General features: G+C 36.1%; 1 protein-coding gene and 1 long non-coding RNA gene across 2 annotated transcripts; both read right to left on the bottom strand.

Annotated features, from left to right (window-relative positions):
* Nucleotides 1-254: 254 nt before the first annotated feature.
* Nucleotides 255-21,051, bottom strand: LOC100366460 (NACHT domain- and WD repeat-containing protein 1-like). The gene is made up of 10 exons (XM_085496094.1): nucleotides 20,832-21,051; nucleotides 19,722-20,082; nucleotides 18,868-19,015; nucleotides 18,394-18,681; nucleotides 13,644-13,884; nucleotides 9,287-11,716; nucleotides 7,299-7,603; nucleotides 6,239-6,679; nucleotides 4,431-4,703; nucleotides 255-2,841 (listed from the first exon to the last, which is right to left on the bottom strand). The coding sequence occupies exons 1-10, from the start codon at nucleotides 21,030-21,032 to the stop codon at nucleotides 2,772-2,774; spliced, it is 4,758 nt and encodes a 1,585-aa protein (XP_085352220.1). The 5' UTR covers nucleotides 21,033-21,051; the 3' UTR covers nucleotides 255-2,771.
* LOC146729101 (uncharacterized) lies at nucleotides 15,395-16,280 on the bottom strand. Its single transcript, XR_014928289.1, has 2 exons — nucleotides 16,058-16,280; nucleotides 15,395-15,568 (listed from the first exon to the last, which is right to left on the bottom strand). It is a non-coding gene; the product is annotated as an uncharacterized LOC146729101 (long non-coding RNA).
* Nucleotides 21,052-22,100: the final 1,049 nt, after the last annotated feature.

Genomic DNA, 22,100 nt, shown 5'->3' with positions numbered 1-22,100 from the left:
CTCTGTCCCACTGATATCTCAAGAACCAATTATCAAATTTTAATAAAACTTGGTACATAGATGCTCTGGGATAATGCATAGATCTGAATAGTTTTTGGTTTGCATCCATACATACTGGGTATCTTATTTGCATATTAATTAGGAAACTTTTCCACCTACCGGTATTCTTTCTAAATCCAAAAGTGGCCTCCAGAATGCCCTTGATAATGACTCAAAATACACACAGAAATGGAAACTCACTGTGGACACAGAAAAACTCTATGACAGTGATTTATTCTTTTTTGAAGAGAATGAGATTAACATCGTGAGAAATTATAATTATTTAGGTATTGTTCTCGGCCCTAATGGAAAATTTAAAGCTACTATGAAACACCTGAAATACAAAGGAATGAAAGCATTATTCTCTTTAAAAGCCAAATTAGGTCACAATGAAAGTCTCAGTCCCTTATTATTGTTATCATTGTTTGATAAATTAATAAGACCTCCTACGTAACAAGACTGTAAAAAGTAAGTGGTACAATGAACTTAACTCACTACTGAAATCTACAAATACAACACTATCAGATACTGACAATAATGAGCTAAAATCGTCACAAATGTCACGGATATATGATAAAATAAAAAATGTATTTATAAAGCATTGGATTAACTCAATTAATGATGATAACAGACAAAACGCTAATACAAAAAACAAACTTAGGACTTACAAAAAATTTAAAACAAACTTCATTTTGGAAAACTACTTAATTAAGCTAAAAAATAAAGAACTGAAAACTGAGCAATCACAGTTTAGAAATTGAAAAAGGAAGACACAACAGAATCATAAGTAGCGACAGAATATGCAAATTGTGTAATAAAAATGATATTGAAGATGAACATCACTTCCTTATAACATACCCAGTATATAGTAAAGAGAAGGTCGTTTTATACAATGAAGCTGAAAAGATTATTCCTGACTTTACACATCTTACACTTGAAAATAAATTCATAAAAATAATGTCAAATAATAACTTAGCAATTCCCCTGGCACAATATCTGAAATACGGCTTTATTAGACAGCAGCACCTACTTAGTCATTGACTTTTTTTTTCTTTTTTTTTTAATTATATCTATTATGTGTTCATTGGGTTCTTGTTTTTATATTCAGTTTATAGTTTTTTGTTGGTGTTTCATTTTACTTTATTATATACTTCCGTTACTAACTTCATTTCAGTCTGTTTTTGGTTTTCTTTAAACTATTAGCCATTGTAATTTGATTAATTTTTATCTGTAATTTGTTTGTTGTTGTAACCTTTAACCTCCTTCAGTAGGTTGTTCCTTGAGTTATAAATTGTAGGTACCGGTACTCCACAAATATCTTGAGTACCACTGATTAAATTTTAAAGAAACTACCTATATAGGTGCTTTTAGATAATCCACAGATCTGATTACTTCAGAGTTGAAATCCATGCATACTAACTACCTGTTAGTTTCAGATGTGTTTCTGAATATGCATAACTGTAATGTACTAAGTACTGTTGCAGATTTTGTCTGACAAGATATATGACCAAAATATTAAATCATCATATACGGTCATTATTTCATTAACAGTAAATATTTATTGTTGGAACCACACTATTCATTTGGTCTTTTAGTAGCACATTTGCTTACTGTAAAAATAAGGGACAAAGACAAGTCTATAGTCAAAATAAGACACATTTCAATGATTTTGCATTCAATGAACACACTGCTTTTTATGTGTAATGAAATTGTGCTAATATACACGTAGTAAATAAATCATTCCTTAATTGTACTTCATACCTCCAATACTTTAAGCACACTGGAATTTTTTTCTAAGCTTTCTTTGATAAAACAATTATTGTGTATATACAGAAAGTCGAAACGAAAGTCCAGAAAAAGAACACAATATGTTTCCTGATGAAAGATCTCCACAAATGTAGGAGAATTATATTTATAGTATTTTTATATCACTTTTCATTCTCTAGATATTTTTTTTCATGGTTGAATCTTTATTAGTTCTTAAAGGCCACCTGCTCATTTCACAAAATACATAGAAAAATAAATACATAACTATTCTTTCCTGAGGTCAAAGGTCACCTTATGTTAATACATTCTTGTCTCAGAATGTGTGCTTTATGTACAAACATTGCTAGTTTTGTGATTATTTGGTCAGATTTATTTGACATAATGGAATCATTTTTTTCTGATGTTGGATAAGTATATGACCATGATTTCTAATGTGTTCATACATAGGGCATTTTAAAACGAAGTGGAATTCATTCTCTAGATATTCAACTTTGCATGAACATAAAAATAAAAATTATTTTAGTTGTTGCAAACTGAATAACACTTTTTGTACCCTTTTTGAATAAAACCTGAATAACCACTCGTCGATAAATTGCATAAAGTACATGAATAAAATATGTTGCCTTGACAACTACTTTATATGCATGGTTGGCACCATAACATGTATGCTACTACATGTATATTCTAAACTTTTGAAGTCTTACTTTTGAAAATGGAAAAGGAAATCATTTTCTCAGTTTTCCACAATGATTGCTATGATGTCATGCTTTACCCATGATCCTTTGCTGTTAAATCAAGATAGTTAACTCTCACTATACATGGATCAATGAGTAATTTAAAATGCACATTAATCTAATCAGATCTTATCTCATCTCATTGTGTCTGAATCAAGCTCAATTAAGACAAATAGGATTGGAGATCCTGATGATATTTCTTCACTTTATAAGACCATTCTCATTCTGTATTTAAAGAGCATTGCACACTACTGATCCTTGTGCTGTTTTGTGTTGACGCTTCAAACCATGACAATTATTGCTGAAATAAAAAACAAATACATTCAATGAATTAATTGTTTGTGGAAATTATATCGCATTAAATGACGGTGATCACTGAGCCACTCATGTGGGATATAGATGGCAACTTTGACTGTTGAGCCAATCAACGATTAGAAACTGAAATGTTATAAAGCTTTGGCTATGAAATTTCCTAGGTGATTTGAAGATATCAAAGGAGTCACCGGTGGTAATTATTGCACATTGCACCCAGGTGAAGAGTGCATTGGATTGTGGGAAAATTAATGTTTATCAACACAAATGTGACACGTGCATGGAGCGACAACCATCTCCATTTATTGTTATTATGCCAATAATATTAATTTGTGTTAGTATCATTACCCGCTACATGTTTAGGGATTGGTCAGTTACTTCGGCCTAGGGGGGTCGGTGGATCAGTAGGGGGGGTTACCCTGTTTTTGATTGTGCGAATAGGGGGGGTCACCCTGTTTTTGATATCATGTTTTCCAGAATTCACACACGCGCTCATGCATATATTTTTAAAAATTTTATTTCAGAACAAACGATAAAAAAGTTAATCGTACAAATGTGTTCTTAATAACTATTACCTATAAATTTGTTGATGCAAAAAATGTTATAGGCTAAATATTTTGAGGTTAAAGTTGCCAAATAACTAACAGATTATGCAATGTGGCTAGAACCCCAATTATACAGTTTTAAACACATCCCAAGTCCATGTGCTGCTGATATCAGATTATTTTATTTAAAGTCTGAAGTCACCATTGTATAAGATATTTACTGGATTTATCCAATAATAACAGGAGACGGAAAGACAACACAGCAATTAGTACAAAGAGCAGTGACAGTTTTTGTTCAGCAAATCAAAAAAGTTAAATTTTTGAAAATGCTGATATATAAATTAAAATAAATGATGAAAAAATAAATAGTTTTTTTGTTTTTTTAACTTTTAAATATGCATATTTTGCTCTGTAAAATACTAAAATCCAACACAAATTTAAGCAAAATCAAAGTTTCCTTTGTTTTGATAAGCACAGACTGTGCTTCGGCTGTAAAGCTTTCCTGGTCTATAAGATATGAAAGATATTTTAAATCCAAATTAGTTTTCAAAGAGTTCAAACCGCCTAGATTCAAATCTTCTTTTCCTATCTTATAAGGACGTTTATCAAGTGAGTACTCCACAGCTTTGCTTTTATTTACTATCTTTAGTAGAATAGATTTCCCTCCTTCCTGCAGCCTTTTCTGTAGTCGGATCATTTTTTGGCTTTATGCTTCCCCTCCCCTCCTAAGGTCCATTAAATGCAAACGCTAAAAATTATGTATGATATTTTCATTGCACATATAATTATGTAATTATGTCAGAGCCAAAACTGTTAATGTTTCTTTGTTTTTTTAGGGGGTCAGCATGTTTTAAGTTTTAAAATATAATGTGGGGGGGGGGGGGTCACCCACTTTTTTTACTAGTACAGCTGGCAAAATGGAATCTGCCGACCCCCCCCCCTCCTAGGCCGAAGTAACTGACCAATCCCTTAGTACACCTGTGATTCAATAAACATGGCTTAACACAGGATGGCACACAAGATTTCAACTTACTCACGTAATCTGACCAAATCAAATAAACCAATCATTCCAGACTTATTAGCAGCTACTACTTTATAGGAACCAGGTTTATCATCTCTTGTCTTGGACACAGACAAGTGCTTCACTTGTGACTGGAAATCAAACGATGTTAAAAGTTCCCCGGATAGCAGATTCCAGACCTTTATTGTACAGTCACGTGACCCGGAGATGACAAATTGGTTGTTGTCTGTGATTTGTATAGTCATGACAGCATGGTGGTGACCAATGTAATCAAAAATATGTTTGCTGCAAAAATTAATATAATGTATTTAGAATCATTATTACAGAAGAATCGTTGTTGTAATATGCTTACAATATTAGGTTATTCACTAAATGTTGAAGTAAAGCATGGTTTAATCCCATGTTTTGCACACCATTCATTACAAATTAATCAAGAAAATCTTTCAACCCAATTTGTAAAATGTATTTAGTACTAGTCTCTTTATATTGGTTTAACAAAGAATTTAAGACAAGAATATTATATGTATTTTATAATTTTTTTAAAACTATTAAAGGGGAAGTCAAGCCAAACAACATAATGTACCCCAAGGAAAGAGCCTGAAAGGCGACTATTTTTTCTTATTTCTGGTTTCCTTCCGTCCACCCCCTTAATGTCTCCAACATTTTCTCAGAAATTCTGCAGCAGATATCAATGAAACTTGGCAGGTTGATGAACAAGTCTCTGTGGAATATGCACGTAATTCGGAAAATTCTATGTGGGTCTTTTTCAAGATTTTCATCCAAAATTACCTCAAAATTGCTCAGAATAAATAATTAGCTTAGATTGTAATACTAGGGTTGATCTGAATCAGTGACAGATGGGTCGTACCATTACCAATCTCAGAGGAAAATGTTGAGGGGTGTCAGGGCTACATTTTGATGGGAATTATAGTGGTGATAATGAAACAAACACAGGTCCTGGGAATATACAAAGACCTGAATTAACAAAGAAGTCAAGTTGTTATTAAAGGTACATCAAGGTTTATCAAGATTTATGAATGCAGTTTCTTGAGCATGTATAGTTTGGTTACACTTGTGTACTCTGAGATTTTGAACCCGGGTCAATGAAGGTTTTCAGTTATCAGATTAGGGGAAATCACTTTCTGATGAGTTGTAGCCACATAAAGTACATATTAATTCAATTGTTTGCAGATGTTCCATGTATTATTTTATCATGAGTATTTTATAATTAAATAACGGGGACTGTGACATTCATGTCTTGTTGTATATCACTTTTCATTCTCTAGATATGTAGTCCGCCATCTTGATTCTCCGGCAAAGGATTGTGGGTAAAATGCGACACCATATCCACTTGAGAAAAATTGAGAAAATCAAAATTTAGTCGTTAAAAATAGAATGACACTTTTTAGTTCCCTTTTTGTGGTCAACAGGTTTATATATCACCAATACAGCCTACTCACATCGATACATTGTATACAATATTAGGTAATTTGAGCATTTGGTAGAGAAACACAAAAATGAATACTATTGATTACTGTTTCCATGACAACTATTTCATATGCATGTTTGGCACCGGTACATGTATGTTACCATGTTCTAAATTTCTGACAACAGTGGATATGATGTAATACTTTACCCATAATATAGAATATCTAAAGAATGAAATGTGACATAAACTGTAAACTGCATTTGCTGAGCTTTTTTATCTGAGAGTATTATGTTGCTACCCTTGACTCTTTCCTCATCTCTTTCTGATAAGGTTGGCTTATTACGTTTTTGCTGCATACAATTCACAACATGATTTTCATTCTTGCCCTTACCTCCTTCCCTTATCTAATGACCACAGTTTAAGCTGCCGACTAGACTCGTGTGACCCAGCAACCATGAGTGAACCATCAGAAGTAATAGCTAAGCACTTCACAGAGTCCCCAAAATCTTCCACAATATCAGTCATCTTGCCTGTCTCAATACTCCAGATTCTAATCTGCTGAGCTCTGTATCCTACTAATAGGTACTTAGGGGTGATGGCGATACATTCAACTACAGACTTGTTTTCGTTCAGGACAAGTAAACAGTCACCGGTTGTGATATTCCATAAGCGGACATCACCATCGTCAGACCCGGAAGCCAGTCTAGAATTGTTTGTCGAAACTTTCAAACACTTCACTGGTTTGTTGTGACCAGTCCACTCTGGGTAACTTTCACCAGTTTGGAGATTCCACTTCCGAATGCTACCGTCTTTGCAAGCAGATATTGCATACCTAGAAGTAAAATAAATGTGATAATCAATGTAATATTTGATATCAATTCCACACATGAATATATGATGACAAATATATTGTATCATATGTACGCGACAGTTCTATTGTATTGCAATATGCTTTTTAATTTTCTCTTTAAAACTAAAAGACGATTGTGTAACAGTACAAAAACACCTTGGAGCCTCAGAGGCAGGCTGGTGACATCGGTTCGCACTTAAGGGGATACCCCCACCCCACCGCAAAGTTCCAAGGGAAAATTAAAACATAAAAAACACACAAGTAAGGACAAAAACGTGCGTATGTTTGCAGATAACCCACCAACAGCTTGGAATCTGTGCCTAAACTTGGTTGTGCATTTGTTTATGTAATCTTGAATAATTACAGTATTTATCAAGACAAGAAAGCCAATAGTTGCTTAAAATCCAGCAAGTTTCTATCCGTTGTATCATATTTGTTATATTATTCTTGTCATTGCACACAATCCAATATTTATATTGAATATTAAATGCAGTTTGCAATAATATTCTGTATGTTTATTCTGTATGGCCTGAACAAAATGAATCATGGATTGGCCACATGTCACAACTAAATCATTGATTACTCAATTTGTGGTACATACCTGCTGTCATTAGTTACTGTGAGACAAACTATTCCCTGTGTATGCCCTTTAAGAGTGTAAATCTCTTTTCCATCTTTCACTTCCCACACTTTAACATCCTTGGCATTTGAATCAGTGACTACATACTGGTTATCAGGCGTCATCACCATAAATCCTGCGTCACCTGGTAATCTGTAGAGACATTCCCCCGTCTTGTGATTCCAGATTCTGCTGTTGTCTCCAGGTGCTGCTGAAGCTGCAAGACTGCCATCACTTGTTATAGCTACCGCCTGTGGCTGAGTCTCGTGGCGTTCTCTATGAAGTACCTGCAGTGGAGGAGATATTTGTAATACCATGTATATGTATGGCATAGTGAGTGTGGCATGTCTGTCTGCAGGGGCGGCAATTGCCATGATCGCAAAGTTAGAATCCTGTATTTCATTTTGTAGATTTTGGGTGAGATTTCTTTGCGGCCATTTGAAAACTGGCCCAAAATGTTACATTGAGAGTGCTTTTGGGGTGTAAAATTGGCCTAAATCGTGCTAAAATGATAGAAAATCTTCATTTCGGGTAAAAAAAAAAAAAAAATGGCTTGAACATGAAAATGGAGCACAAAACTGTGCATACCTGTATACTTTAACTATGGGAGTACTCGAAGACTATTTGCCTGTTTTTTTGCATGTGCAATTTATATACCGGGTATAATTTATTTTATTATCTGTTACTTTAATTTGTTTGAATTTAACAATCACAACTTGCATATTTCAACAACTATGATTATGTGCATGTCCCCGACAAAGAGTTCCTGATGGTATATATCTGCTACATTTTTCAGACACGCAACTCAAAGACTTAAAATATAAGATTGTCTGGATGACAAAAACGTTCATTTTCCATGTGTAAATCTACCATGTGTAAATCTACCGTGTATATTAACAAATATGCAAATCAACTCGCATATTAACACCATATTAAGCCCTCCCCTACTTCGGACTATACAATATACTCTAGAACATAGGCAATAATAAAGACACTTATTAACACCTCTGATGAGAGATCCAAAAACCTGCAACTTGGATTGCTGCATATTGGAAACCAGAAAATTTCTTCGCCATTTACAACTATGAATGCCGCAGTACTAATACCAAATTTGTATGGATTACTTGCTTATACGTCAAGATTCTCACACAGAAACAATTTCAAAACTTTGTTGACATGCAGATTTCGGTTTACCATATATTTTCGTCCATTGCATGCATTATCAATAGATTAATAATAGTTAACAATTCAAAGCCATGCAAAATGTCATAATTTAAACTTGATTTGAACCAGGCAGTATAAGTTGGTGGTTATAAATATGGTTGACTGTAACCCTCGTTTGTGCTAAACTCCAACATATTTCAGCCCATTTATGCTGGTGTAAAAGCTTAAAGGGGCACTTCCAGTTAAGCCTAATCTCAAAACAAATTTACTTTCTGGATTAAAATTACAATGGATAACAAAAGATAGATTAACTTTGTAAACAACATAAACAATAGTGTCCCATGATTCTTTGGTGCAATCCATGGGATTGAGCGGTTTCCCTTTAAATATGCTGGAGTTTAAACCCTCTAGTACATCAGCTGGTTTAAGAATTTGTGTAATCATATTACATCAATGTAAATAGGCTTATATATTACAGTACGGGCAACACCAGAAATCTTTTACAGTGGATCTCGGGGGTGCATTGGTGTTATAAACTGAATTTACATTTATTTTATTTCAAAGTAGATACTTGTGCATTGAGTTGAATTTTAATGCATTATAGGTTGTTATATTGTCCTATATAGATTCGAAATTATCCCAAAAATTGTATTAGTTTACATATGTATATATATTTATGTATATTACAACATTTTACATTGTAAACTGCTAATGCTTGACTGAAAAAATAGATAAGGTGAACCGCATTATCCAGTGGCAACCATATTTACACATTAAACAACTTCATAAAAAGAAATTGGACTTACATGTGCATCATCTGTAAACTTCCATATCTTGACCATCTTGTCATTGGATCCAGAGATTATAGCAGTACCATTATGTGCCAATGCAACACATGAAATCCATGAGGAATGTCCCTCCAGTGTGTTTAGACATTTCCCGGATTCCAGTTCCCAAATTTTCAGAAGATCATCCTTTGATCCAGATACCATGTATTTATCGCCTGCTGATATGCATAGACATGATATACTGCTCTGATGGCCGTTGAAAACTTGAAGACAAGTCTGATTGACAATGCTCCAAGATTTCAGTGTTTCATCCTTGGAACCGGAAATTAAAATCTCTCCACTTGCACTTAATTTGATTAAAGTTATTGGCTTAGAATGAGCTTTGATTGTAGCAACTAAGTTTTCACCAGGTTCTTTATTCACATTCCATATCTTCAGATTTGAATCATCACTACCAGAGATGATTTGCTTGCCATCAGGATGGATCACCAAACATGTGACTGCAGCAGTATGACCTGTCAAGTTTGCAAGACAATTTCCATTTCCTGTGTCCCATACTTTTAAGATGGAATCCTTCCCACCAGTCAAAGCAAATTTATCATCAACAGATAGACAAAAGCATATGATAGCTCCCTCGTGTTTGGTGTCGACTGTAATGATACATTTACTTGAGTTTATCTCCCATATTTTCAGCTCTCCTTTTTTATTCACAATGCAAAGATAACGACCATCTCCTGAGGCTACCATGCTAACAATGGTATCTTCATCAGAACTGCCTATAGTTTTGATACACTCCCCACTTTCAAGCGAATACACACTGAGTGACTTTGTGCCGAATATTACTTGATTGTGGTCACTGGTGAATACAACATGTGGCTCCCCTCCAGTAGGTGATTTAAGAGAATGGATTAGTTCTCCATTATCTACGTTCCAGATATTAACAAGACATTCCGTACCAGACACCTCACAGGCAGAAACAGCTAAGTGGTCATCTGATGTGATTGCAACACTCGTCACCTTCTTGGGATGACCTGCAAGAGTCATTTTTAGTGGGCCCCCAGGGGGGATCAGACATGATGAGTTGGGTATTAGAAGTGGGATCTTCGCATCTTCACACCATTTAAATGCTTGCTGTACCAGATTCACAAGATGTTTATCATCAGCTCCTGGAATTCCTTCAAGTCTTCCTATAATCTGACCTGCTGTGGATAATGGGTCTATTTTAAGATTACTGCTGGCGAGCATCAGACCATCACGTACAAGCTGGATAGATTTATCTTGAACAATCAACAAAGCTTCATCATAATCTCCAATCATTTCCAAAAATGATGTTGCTTGAAGTTTTGAAAGAATCCATTGGAAGTTACACAACACTGCTTGCTTCAGCCTGTCTATTTGTCCAGAGTGCAAGAGATGAAATGGAAGCTCAGATAGCTTCCTGTGGTTGTACACGTCTCTGCCATACTCAAGTGGCTGACTAGCAACTTGACGATTTACAAGTTTAAGAGTCTTATTTCTCTTTGTGAGTGTAATTGGCTTATGTATTTCACCAGCGAATGATCCAAGAAAATACTCAGCGAGAAGGTAATGTCTGGTGGCCTTTGTATTTTTATTAAGATACCGTTTTTGTGTTGCTTCAATAAACTGTCTGTGGTACCAAGCAAGAACAGTTTTTCCACCTGCCTGTCTCTCCACCAAGTATTCATCAATATCATATCGTGCTCGTTTCCATAGTAGTGGAGGAACTCGGACAATAGTTTCAGTTGGTGGATCCCAATACTGGTAGACGTCATCCAAAACTTCATCATCAAGCGACAGGACATCTTCAAGTTCTGCTTCTGTGAGTCCATCACTTGCAGCTGAAATGTACCCCAAGGCATGAGAAACAAACACTTTACCATGCTTTTTTTCTAGGGCTTCAAACAAGAACTCGATAGCTTCTCTTACATCTCTTGCAACTGTGATATTTTCAGGAGGTGTGTACGACTTCCAGTGCACTAGGTTGTCAAAGACAATCTTTAAAAACAATGGCTGTGGGCATCCCATAAGTGCTGTGAGAATTGCTTCACGCTGTGTTTCAGTTATTGTTCTCTGTCTACTTTCCAACCAAGCATCGAGAATTTCCCGCCCCATCTCTCCAGTCAATGGCTCCATCTCCAAATAACAGTTGCTCTCAGAGACACTTCTTTTAAGTGTTTTCAAGCAACCATGTTCTTCTGGGAGCATAGAAACAACTATACGCACATGATCTGGGAGGGACTTTGGAAGCCAATTCAGAGCATGTGCGTCATTTGTTGCTGACAGTTGATCTATGCTGTCAAGAATAAGAATCAGAGGTGATTGTTTTGTCGGGAATGTTGTTAACGCTCGTTTGAAATACTGCACCAAATCTGTGTAATCTTCAAGAATGTGTGGCGCTGGGCTTGGTTTCTCGTAGTTTATACAAATCTATCAATTGAAAAAAATAAAAGTTAGTAATTAATAAATTAAATGGTATATACACACATTCGTCTTCAGAAGGTTGTTTTTATTTCATTCACTTTATGCTTTATTTGAGGTGGATTGTGCAATACCAGTTATTTGAATTGATGGTGATTGTCTGAACTCGCAAACTGAGGTGAAAAAATCCGCACCATGCATTTAATTTTTTAATACAGCCTGGGAATTGAGTCCTAAGCAACGATGACAACGTACGCCAAAAATGCAAAGAATCATGGGTAGTCACAACAACGACTCGCTATAGCCATCTGCCACATGCGCAAAGGACGACTCGCCTGCTTTAAACTCCATGACAATGATTTCAAGTAGATAATAACAAGTCATTGTCAATGACACGTCCCTGTTCCGTTCATATTTGAGTGACATATACATTCAAAGCAGATCATGACCGAAATGCACCTGCATATGTACAACACATTGTACTAAATCTGAACAAAATCCATCCATGCATGACTGAGATCCGGTTCCGGAATTGTGAAAATACGTGATTTTGATGCATTTTCGGCCTTAAAATTGCCATCATTCAGCTATTGTTAAGCGGACCATGAAACAAATGCCCATATCTATTTGTGACATGATGTACCATGTGTGTGTGAATTTTGAACTTGATCAATCCAGACATGTCTTGGATACGGATCCAGAACTGAATTCTTTAAAACAAAATGGCCGCCAGTCGGCCATTTCAAACTTGATCCGAAAAAAAATGACGTGCATCAAGGTCCTATTATGTTTAATGTATGTACCAAATTTGAACAAAATCCGTCCATGCATAACTGAGATCCGGGTTCGGAATGGTGAAAATGTGCGATTTCAATGCATTTTCGGCCTTAAAGAGGCCGCCATTTGGCTATCGTTAATGAGATCATGAAACAAATGCAAATACATATTTGTGACATGATGTACCTTGTGTGTGTGAAGTTTGAACTTGATCAATCCAGACAAGTATCCAGTCTCGGATACGGATCCAGAACTGAATTCTTCAAAACAAAATGGCCGCCAGTCGGCCATTTCGAACTTGATCCGAAAAAAAAAATTGATATGCATCAAGGTCTATTATGTTTAATATATGTACCAAATTTGAACGAAATCTGTCCATGCATAACTGAGATCCGGGTCCGGAATGGTGAAAATGTGTGATTTTGATGCATTTTCGGCCTTAAAATGGCCGCTATTCGGCTATCGTTAATCGGATCATGAAAAAAATGCATGTGCATATGTTCCATATAATGTGTGATATATGAGTGAAGTTTGAACTTAATCGGTCCATGCATAACTGAGATCCGGGTCCGGAATGGTGAAAATGTGCGATTTCAATGCATTTTCGGCCTTAAAGCGGCCGCCATTTGGCTATCGTTAATGAGATCATGAAACAAATGCACATACATATTTGTGACATGATGTACCTTGTGTGTGTGAAGTTTGAACTCGATCAATCCAAGCATGTCTCAGATACGGATCCAAAACTGAATTCTTTAAAACAAAATGGCCGCCAGTCGGCCATTTCAAACCCGATCAAAAAAAATGACGTGCATCAAGGTCCTATTATGTTTAATGTATGTACCAAATTTGTACGAAATCCGTCCATGCATAACTGAGATCCGGGTCCGGAATGGTGAAAATGTGTGATTTTGATGCATTTTCGGACTTAAAATGGCCGCTATTCGGCTATCGTTAATCGGATCATGAAAAAAATGCATGTGCATATGTCCCATATAATGTGTGATGTATGAGTGAAGTTAAACTTAATCGGTCCATGCATGTTCGAGATACAGGTGATCACGGACGCACGGACGAACGGACGCACACAGGGCAAAACATAAGTCCCCGTTTTCGGACTACGTCCGAACGGGGACTAATAAAACGTCAATGCCCATACCTGGCTGCAGACACTTTGTAAAGTTTGGTGAATAGTTGAACTTTGTGGTGATGTTCCAAGGAAACGAAATACACATATGCTGGATTCTCCTGACCATTTTAATGCGTTTTTCACTGCCATTGCCATTACGGATGTCTTCCCGGAACCTGACACACCATGTATACATAATGGTTTACCTTGTTTATTCTCAATTATATAGTTTCGTATCGATGTTAACATATCCCGCCTACCTCGGAACGCACTGTAAAAATATATTTTCATAGATGTTACTAAGTCAAAAAAACACGTAAAATAAACAAAAAACGGATGTTAATAATAAATTGTATTAAAAAAAATATAATTTTTCACGAACATTTACAGCGAAAATCTATGCGCTTCAGCAATGGTGTAGTTGATACATTTTGTTTTTAATAAGCCAAAATGAGGTAGTGTCTGGCCATAACACACACTGACTCAAAGAAAGTCCAAACGTAACTGCCGAGCTGAATCGATTTCCGCTGCAGGTTAAGGTGGAATTAAACAAAACAACTTTTAAAGATATTAAAGAATATTGCATTCTCGACCAATAATAATAGGGTTGGTTTTAAATGTTTTTCGAAAAAATATTGATTACATTTAAGAGAATGGTGGTGAATTATGTTTAGGTGTAGAAATTATGCCGTGTCTCATACTGTTAGCTGGTAGAGTCAAAATATATAGCGTAACTGATGCGGTACTTTTTAAGTTAATATGGTTCATAATAAATTTTACATCAATTAAACATTGCTGCAAATGTTAATAATGTTTTTTTTTATGCGAAATCTGGCACTGAAACATGCAAAAGATTATTATTTACTGTAATTGTAGATATGGGTTAATCGTAGATATGGGCTAATCATAGATATGGGTTAATCGTAGATATGGGTTAATCATAGATATGGGTTAATCGTAGATATGGGCTAATCATAGATATGGGTTAATCGTAGATATGGGCTAATCATAGATATGGGTTAATCGTAGATATGGGTTAATCATAGATATGGGTTAATCGTAGATATGGGCTAATCATAGATATGGGTTAATCGTAGATATGGGCTAATCATAGATATGGGTTAATCGTAGATATGGGTTAATCGTAGATATGGGCTAATCATAGATATGGGTTAATCGTAGATATGGGCTAATCATAGATATGGGTTAATCGTAGATATGGGCTAATCGCTACCCCAGACCATTCGTCCCGGTGTTATCGCTATCGCCACACGAGACTCCAGCTTGTCTCCTATACAATTTGACTGCGCACATCCAGAAAGTAGATGTAGCTGTGATTGGTGGAATACTAATGAGTTGAGTGTCAATCAAACGCCCACGCTATCTTTAGTAAACAAAGTCACGTGACACGCGCCATTTTAGTTTTGATTAGTTCATCGGATCGGAGTGTCGGTGCTCGCCAATCTGATTAAAATCTGATGTAGTGTACGGGCTTTAATTATTGTGGCTATAATTTTATTTTTTATTACTTTTGTTATTAATGCCCTTTTATTTTATTATTTTACTTTGATTTTGATTTTGTGATTTTTTTTTTAATTCTGCCCTACCTACATCTGATCCGACGCCTATGTAAGTCCCGTTCAAATCTCGCATAAGTAACAACCAATCACAGCCCCCCTTTTATACAGGCTGTCGGTTGCTTACTTTTCAGTGTAGCGATACTACGGGCAATCTTTCTGTACATTATATTTTGCCCACTTGAATAAACCATTAATAGAAAATTGCTAGTATATTTTTATTTGCAAAAGAAATTCCACAGCATTTTACAATTTTTGTCATTACATTTAATATTTTTTTCACTTCCAACAAATGTGTACACTTCCAGATACATCTTCACCAGCCAAGGTTCGTTCATTCAGTCATCGCTTCAATTTTACATCACTGAGCATAATTATCTAGAATGGAAGCAAAAAAATAAGTAAATCGTAATGATTAGAACACTGTAAACAGCTATAGTAAACAATGCAAACTGATTTTAAATTGTATGACGGTCACCGGCCCACGGCATCGACGCAGAAAATTGGAGCAAAAAAATATTTCCTGATCAATTGCGATGTGTTCCAATAAAAAATATTTTATTCCAAATCAGCTCAATTACTTTAATAAAGAGTTATTGTATAATGTACAAAATGATGATACAATTTGATGAATATTTACGGCTACGGTTTCAATACCGTAGACGATGTTGGCCCGATCTTCAACAAAACATCACCCGTCTCCAGGGCAGGCGACTGGAAAAAGACACTGGTGTTCGGTCGAAACGGCGGAAACAAAATCGTCACTCCCAGAATAACTATGCAAAATAACGATTTAAAGTCGAATCATTCGAGCCACAATATTAACATAAAAATGACTTTTGTTGCATTTGACAATGATAAACTTACCGAAAAGCCGTGTTATTCTCGGTCGCTAACGTCGGTATAATCCGCCATTTTATTTGAGTGTGTTTGCCACCCGACTCCGCCCGGTGACGTCATCATGTGCGCTATAGAAGGAGGTATGTGATTCGTTGACTAAAATCGTCGATAGTGGGTCTCGTTGAAATCTCGTTACATAGGCATCGGCTCAGATGTAGGTAGGGCGGAATTAAAAAAATCACAAAATCAAAATCAAAGTAAAATAATAAAATAAAATAAAATAAAAAGGCATTAATAACAAAAGTAATAAAAATTAAAATTAAAATAACTTTATAGCCAAAATAATTAAAGCCCGTACACTACATCAGATTTTAATCAGATTGGGTGCTCGCCATCCATAAATCAAATCAAAATGATTTCTAAGGAAATTGTCGCTAAGTACATTTGAACTGCGGTCATCATTGCAAATTGAATGTGAGAAAGTTATGGAACGTCGTTTTGAACTTGAACGTGGTCGGGCAGGCGATTTCAAGGCAGCACGCTTAACCTTTTCGTTCACAGGTTGGGAGATATTAGAATGACTGACAATTTCACGCCACTGTTTTACATTATTGGCGGATTTTTCTGCGCTATCAATCTTTCTCTTACAAACTAGACATAGATGAGACGACAGAGTCGCTCCTTTCACAACGTCGCACTGGATCAAATTGGAAAGACGATTTCCATAAGTTATCCCTCCTGCTTTTCCTGGCTTGAATAAATTCACACACGACTTTAACTGTCCACAAACTCGAAGACTACACGAACACAGTCTACAATAGTCGTCCGCAACAATATGTATGTATTTCTTCGGTGTGCTGATGCACGAATGCACCGTGACACGGTGTTTCTCGGGTGTCGCCATCGCTGAGAATGCCGCCGGCGCAATTTTTCACCCAACTCGCGATTCTGTTTTGCAACATTTTATCAATATTCCCTTTGACAAAATCGCCGACAAAAGCACCGCTTTGCTGATCTTTTGTTCTATAATTCTTAATGCAAACACCGACCCTAGTAGTAATTAGTAACGTCGCCTAGTACATATGAACGGTCGTCATTGCAAATCAAACATCCTTTTGAAATTTGGACGTCGGGCAGGCGATTTCAAGGCACCGCACTTAAATATTAGCAACATATTTTTCTGAGCGGTTGTTTATTCTCTTTCAAACGAGACATAAATGTGACGACATAGTCGATCCCTTATCCACCGCTAAGAATGCCGCAATGTTTCGTTCGTTTTGCAACATGCCACAAATCGTCGAAAAAAACACCACTTCGACGGAAGCTTGCGTAATAAGGGGGTTAAAACAAGAAAACAAATGCCATGTTTAATACATATCGACCTGTTTTACTTGCGAAAGATAACGGAACATGAACTCGTTTCGTGCGACTTCGGAACCCGAAGGAACACACCAACAACGTTGAATTTACCCGCTATCTTCCAAATATGGTATATTAATTTATTCAGTTGTTTATTTAGAGTGACGTCCGCGGTCGAATGTGATTGGCTATCGATGTCAGTGCAAAGGTCATATGAATATTAAAATTAAGTGGGCGGAAGGAAAATTGTATAGGAGACAAGCTGGAGTCTCGTGTGGCGATAGCGATAACACCGGGACGAATGGTCTGGGGTAGCTAATCGCATACATAAACTTCCTTTTTGTTTGAGTAATTTGAATTTCAATATTCTGTTTTATGTAAAAGATTTATAAATATATATAAATTCTACATGGTAATTGCAAACAACTAGAACAACAGCGGGTTTAAGAATGCATTACAAGGAAATCTGCCAATAAATGAATGAAACACGAAAAGACTCACGGGAAATGTACGCTACCAAATGACTTCCATAACAATAGAAACGTCGTTTTTGAATTTGAATGAAGCACGAGAATTTTTCAAGTTAAACTTTCATAAAATTCACAATAAAGGGCGCGTATCTCTAGTATAGAACGACCATTTATAACTAAAGGGGTGGCGGTCGTAGTACCGCGCATGTGCGAAATTTGTATTGATAAACGTTAATTTTTCCACAATCCATTGCGCTCTAATGTGAATCACGAGCACGTCTTTTGACCTGGGCAAGAAACGTCGATGACTTCTTCGATAGCTTCCGAACACCAAAGAAATATCTAGTTAAAGCTTGGTAACGTCTCAGATTATACTCGTTAAACTGCCCAACAACCAAAGTATTTTTTTTTCATATTAGACACATATCCCGCGCATGCGCGGCGCGTCGACCACTGCTTTTTAAGCCACAAGTATGCTAGTCGTCATTTTGTTACCAGCATTTCAATTTTAATTTGTATATGAATAAAGCTGACCTGCATTTTTCTTGACAGAATTTTGCGTGGTGAAGAACCTCTTTGTTAAGTGCGTTTTTAACCTTATTGGTATCTTTAGCGATCTTTTGGTCAATCAGTTTCTTTAAAGCCGTAGTAAACTCTTCCGAAAGCGTTTGCAGGTATTCCTTATGCTGTGGGTTTGACGGGTCCACGCCCTTTGCGCTCCAGGGGATTCGCCATTTTTTCAGGATCCCATCAGACATCTTAGTAGAGATCTTGTCTCGTTTCAGGGTATTTAACATGTCTTGAGCCTCTTTATCAATTAGTCTGCAACAAATAATAGAAATGTGATAACGACAACGACGATCATGTCAGGTTTTGAAGAACTTAAACAACTGTAAAGTATATACAAATATGATAATTATGATGATAACGGTGGTGATGATAGTCGTAATACTGATGTTGATGTCTTAACTTTAGACGAACTTACTGACAATTGTAATTTGCGCTCACCTGTCATCTGTCATATCGAGGTAGTCATTGGCTTTTTCGTACTTGGTGATATTGTCATGGCTCTCGTCAAATTCTCGCAAAAAACAAAGACAACGTTGGACAGAATCAGGATTCGCAACTATTGCCTGATGGACTTCTTTGTCAGTAACTGCAAGTCGTAATGACATAATAGAATAACGTTGAGCAATGTTAATAGGGTACATGAATAGCTTAAAGCGGGGGGAGTCGTCATCAGCGCATGCGTCAGATGGCCATAGCGTGTCATTGTTTACAAACAAGCGTCTACCCATGAGCCTTTGCGTTTTTTGTGTTGTTATCGTCGCTTGGGACTCAATTCCTACGCATGTGCAGGTGCGACCCTCCCGCTTTAAAGGTGGTGAAAGGAGAAATGTTATATTTATTTACTCAAACTTGAATCCGAGCTGTATATATTGTATTGTGGATGTTTAGTATCTGTTAATTAAACTATTAATTTTCATATTGTTTAAGTTTGATCTTACTAGTAATTTATCTTTAAAAACTAATTATTTATGTATATTCCCTTCTAGCTACATTATTATTCCAGGTTTTTATTTGCAAAACACACACAATGTAACTTTGGTCATTCACATGAAGTAATGTTTTTGCTCGTGCGCTTTTAATTGTTGATACTTACTATTAATCCAAAATGGCTGCAAGAACTATCTATTTTATTTTGATGATATAATCAAACGTGGATGGCAACCGTAATTTTTAAAATACTTGTATATCAAAATCGGCTTTTGGAGTAATGAGGTAACATTTTGAGCGGGATACACGAGAATAACAAATTCAAGTAATCGTTGACAAAATTTAGACTCTCAATTAGAACATACCTGATATTAATATAGTATCCATTTCGTGTTTGTTATATAGTCCCTCCTTGATTGCAACATTGGCGGCGTTCTGTAGCAGATTACGCAATGATTGCGTGATCTTCCACCACTTATCGCGGTCTTCTTTGCGCAAGTCCGAAGCGCGCTCGTCATTGTCATTAAAATGCACTAGCCTCGTCGTAATTGGCTGCAGCACGTACTCTGCCGGTACGGCATTGGTGTCTTTCAAGTACCAATCATCGATGATCTGAATGTCTTGTAGAGATACACGAGATCTCGAGATTTCGCGCATTTTCTCGAACTTGTCGGCCTTTATTCGGGGTGGCAATGGCCGGTAACCGTATTTGTTGCCAATAAAAGCCTGTGTGAATAATTAAAAGCCTCAATTAGAACAAATGTTTTGCTAAAACCATTGGGTTGATGAGATCCTGCTGGCATGTTCATAGTAGAACTAGGAATAACGACAATTGTTACAGTCAAGTAACGTAATAGGCATTTGTCACAGAATAATAATCTGTTAAAGGTGCCAAGTATGAAATAATTAGGGGACAAAAAATCAAACCTGCGTAGAAATTAGAAGAATATGTCTTTTGATTTTCGGAAAATCAACATTGTGCTCTCGCAATCGCGGACTTGGTCATTTTTACAAGGTTTGCCATTTTTGTGGTCACGTGGTAATTACGTGAACATTGACTCTCCAGTTTGTGCGAACTTGTCCCTCTATACTTAGGCTTTTGAAATATATACGCTAAATTACGGTTCTGAATGAGACAATAGACAGAGAATGCTTTATTCAAAAACGTCATCAAACCCTTCTCGCTACCTTAAGCACGTATGTTTACCATGCTTAGAAACATTACTGCTGTGCTCGAACTTTGAAGAGAACAAAGATGTTATTATTATGTTAGTCATTCCTATTCTAACAACGTAAATATGTAAATTAGATATCGTTATTATGCAAACTAGCTACATATATTTCAAGAGATAAATGTGTTATGTAGAGGTATTTTGATTTTTTTGTGTGTTTAACCTTGGTTCCGTGGAATTTTGCACGTGAATAAACGTCACGTATGTAATATATACACCGTCGCTCAAACTACCAACACTTACTACAAAATAGGGGCCACTGGAAAGTCGGTGACAGTTGTGAATCTCCCGGATGCAAAGTTCCGTTGTCATGTGATCAGAGCTGGCTTCATCGCGTATCCCCCACCTCATATCGACCACTTCAAATTCCAAGCCATGTTGTTGACAGTAGAGTCTCAGATCTGGAAACGAATCTCTCATCAGTGTGTTTCTTTCTTCCACCATATCTTAGAAAAACAAAAACAAAAAAAACATTTTGCTTGAGATATAAATTGCCATTTCAATGGTAGTATGGACGGTAAAAGATTTGAACGTTGCACAGTGATCGCGATGCGTGGTAAAGTCTCCTATCTCATATTGTGGCTTGGTGTCATACAGGTGAAAAGTGTGTATAATGTAAATGAAATAATATTTTTGCTATCTTGAATCACCTTTTAAAATAATCTGGGTTTTAAAAAATGGTTAAAAATTATTCTTTGTCAATTAGTTCAATAGAAACATTTTTTTGTTTACGTTACTTATTGTTCTTACAAATAAACAAATAAATACATATTGAAAAAATGGGGAAAATAATAAAAATCAAATGCCTAATAAGGAAATAAAATAAGTAAAACTAAGAATAATAAATAAATAAATAAATAAATAAATAAATAAATAAATAAATAAATAAATAAATAAATAAATAAATAAATAAATAAATAAATAAATAAATAAATAAATAAATAAATAAATAAATAGTTGCCCGTTGAAAACATCACTTTTGGCCATACAGCCACGCCCATCCCAGATATCAACAGGTGGTCGGTGCATAATGACCTTCTGTCTTAAATTCGACAATTTTATTCGAAATCACAGCCGGCCAACAACTCATCCATTCTTGAAGTGGCAGTATATAACATAAAATCATCATGTCACTGGTCAGCCACATTATTTTGCCAAAACTATTAAAGTTGGGGTCCAAAAATATCAGCTGGACCTTGGAAATGTGGGGTGGTGAAAAGGGCGCATACCCGTATACAATGAGAATACCCCTTTCAAGACACCTAATGTCTCCAAGATTTAACGCATTCGTGTTAATAATGTACCACAACGTTGGGACTTCAAGTAGTTATACATATACAATACCTGTGAACGTGGAACTAATGAAAATTCTGACGATGTTCGACTCTTGTTGTGGCACGTTGTCGATACTTCCGCGTAAAAGACGTTTGTACACGTCCTCCATGTTTGTGTAACTTGCAACCACTCAAGGCAAAGACGTCGATTAAAACATAAAAGCGAAAGTTCTCTCCG

Source organism: Saccoglossus kowalevskii, chromosome 22, assembly GCF_978046115.1.
Source record: "Saccoglossus kowalevskii chromosome 22, keSacKowa6.1, whole genome shotgun sequence".
NCBI classification, from domain to species: Eukaryota; Metazoa; Hemichordata; class Enteropneusta; family Harrimaniidae; genus Saccoglossus; species Saccoglossus kowalevskii.
The sequence above is the reverse complement of the archived record's forward strand: the minus strand, read 5'-3'. Positions and strand labels throughout refer to the sequence as shown.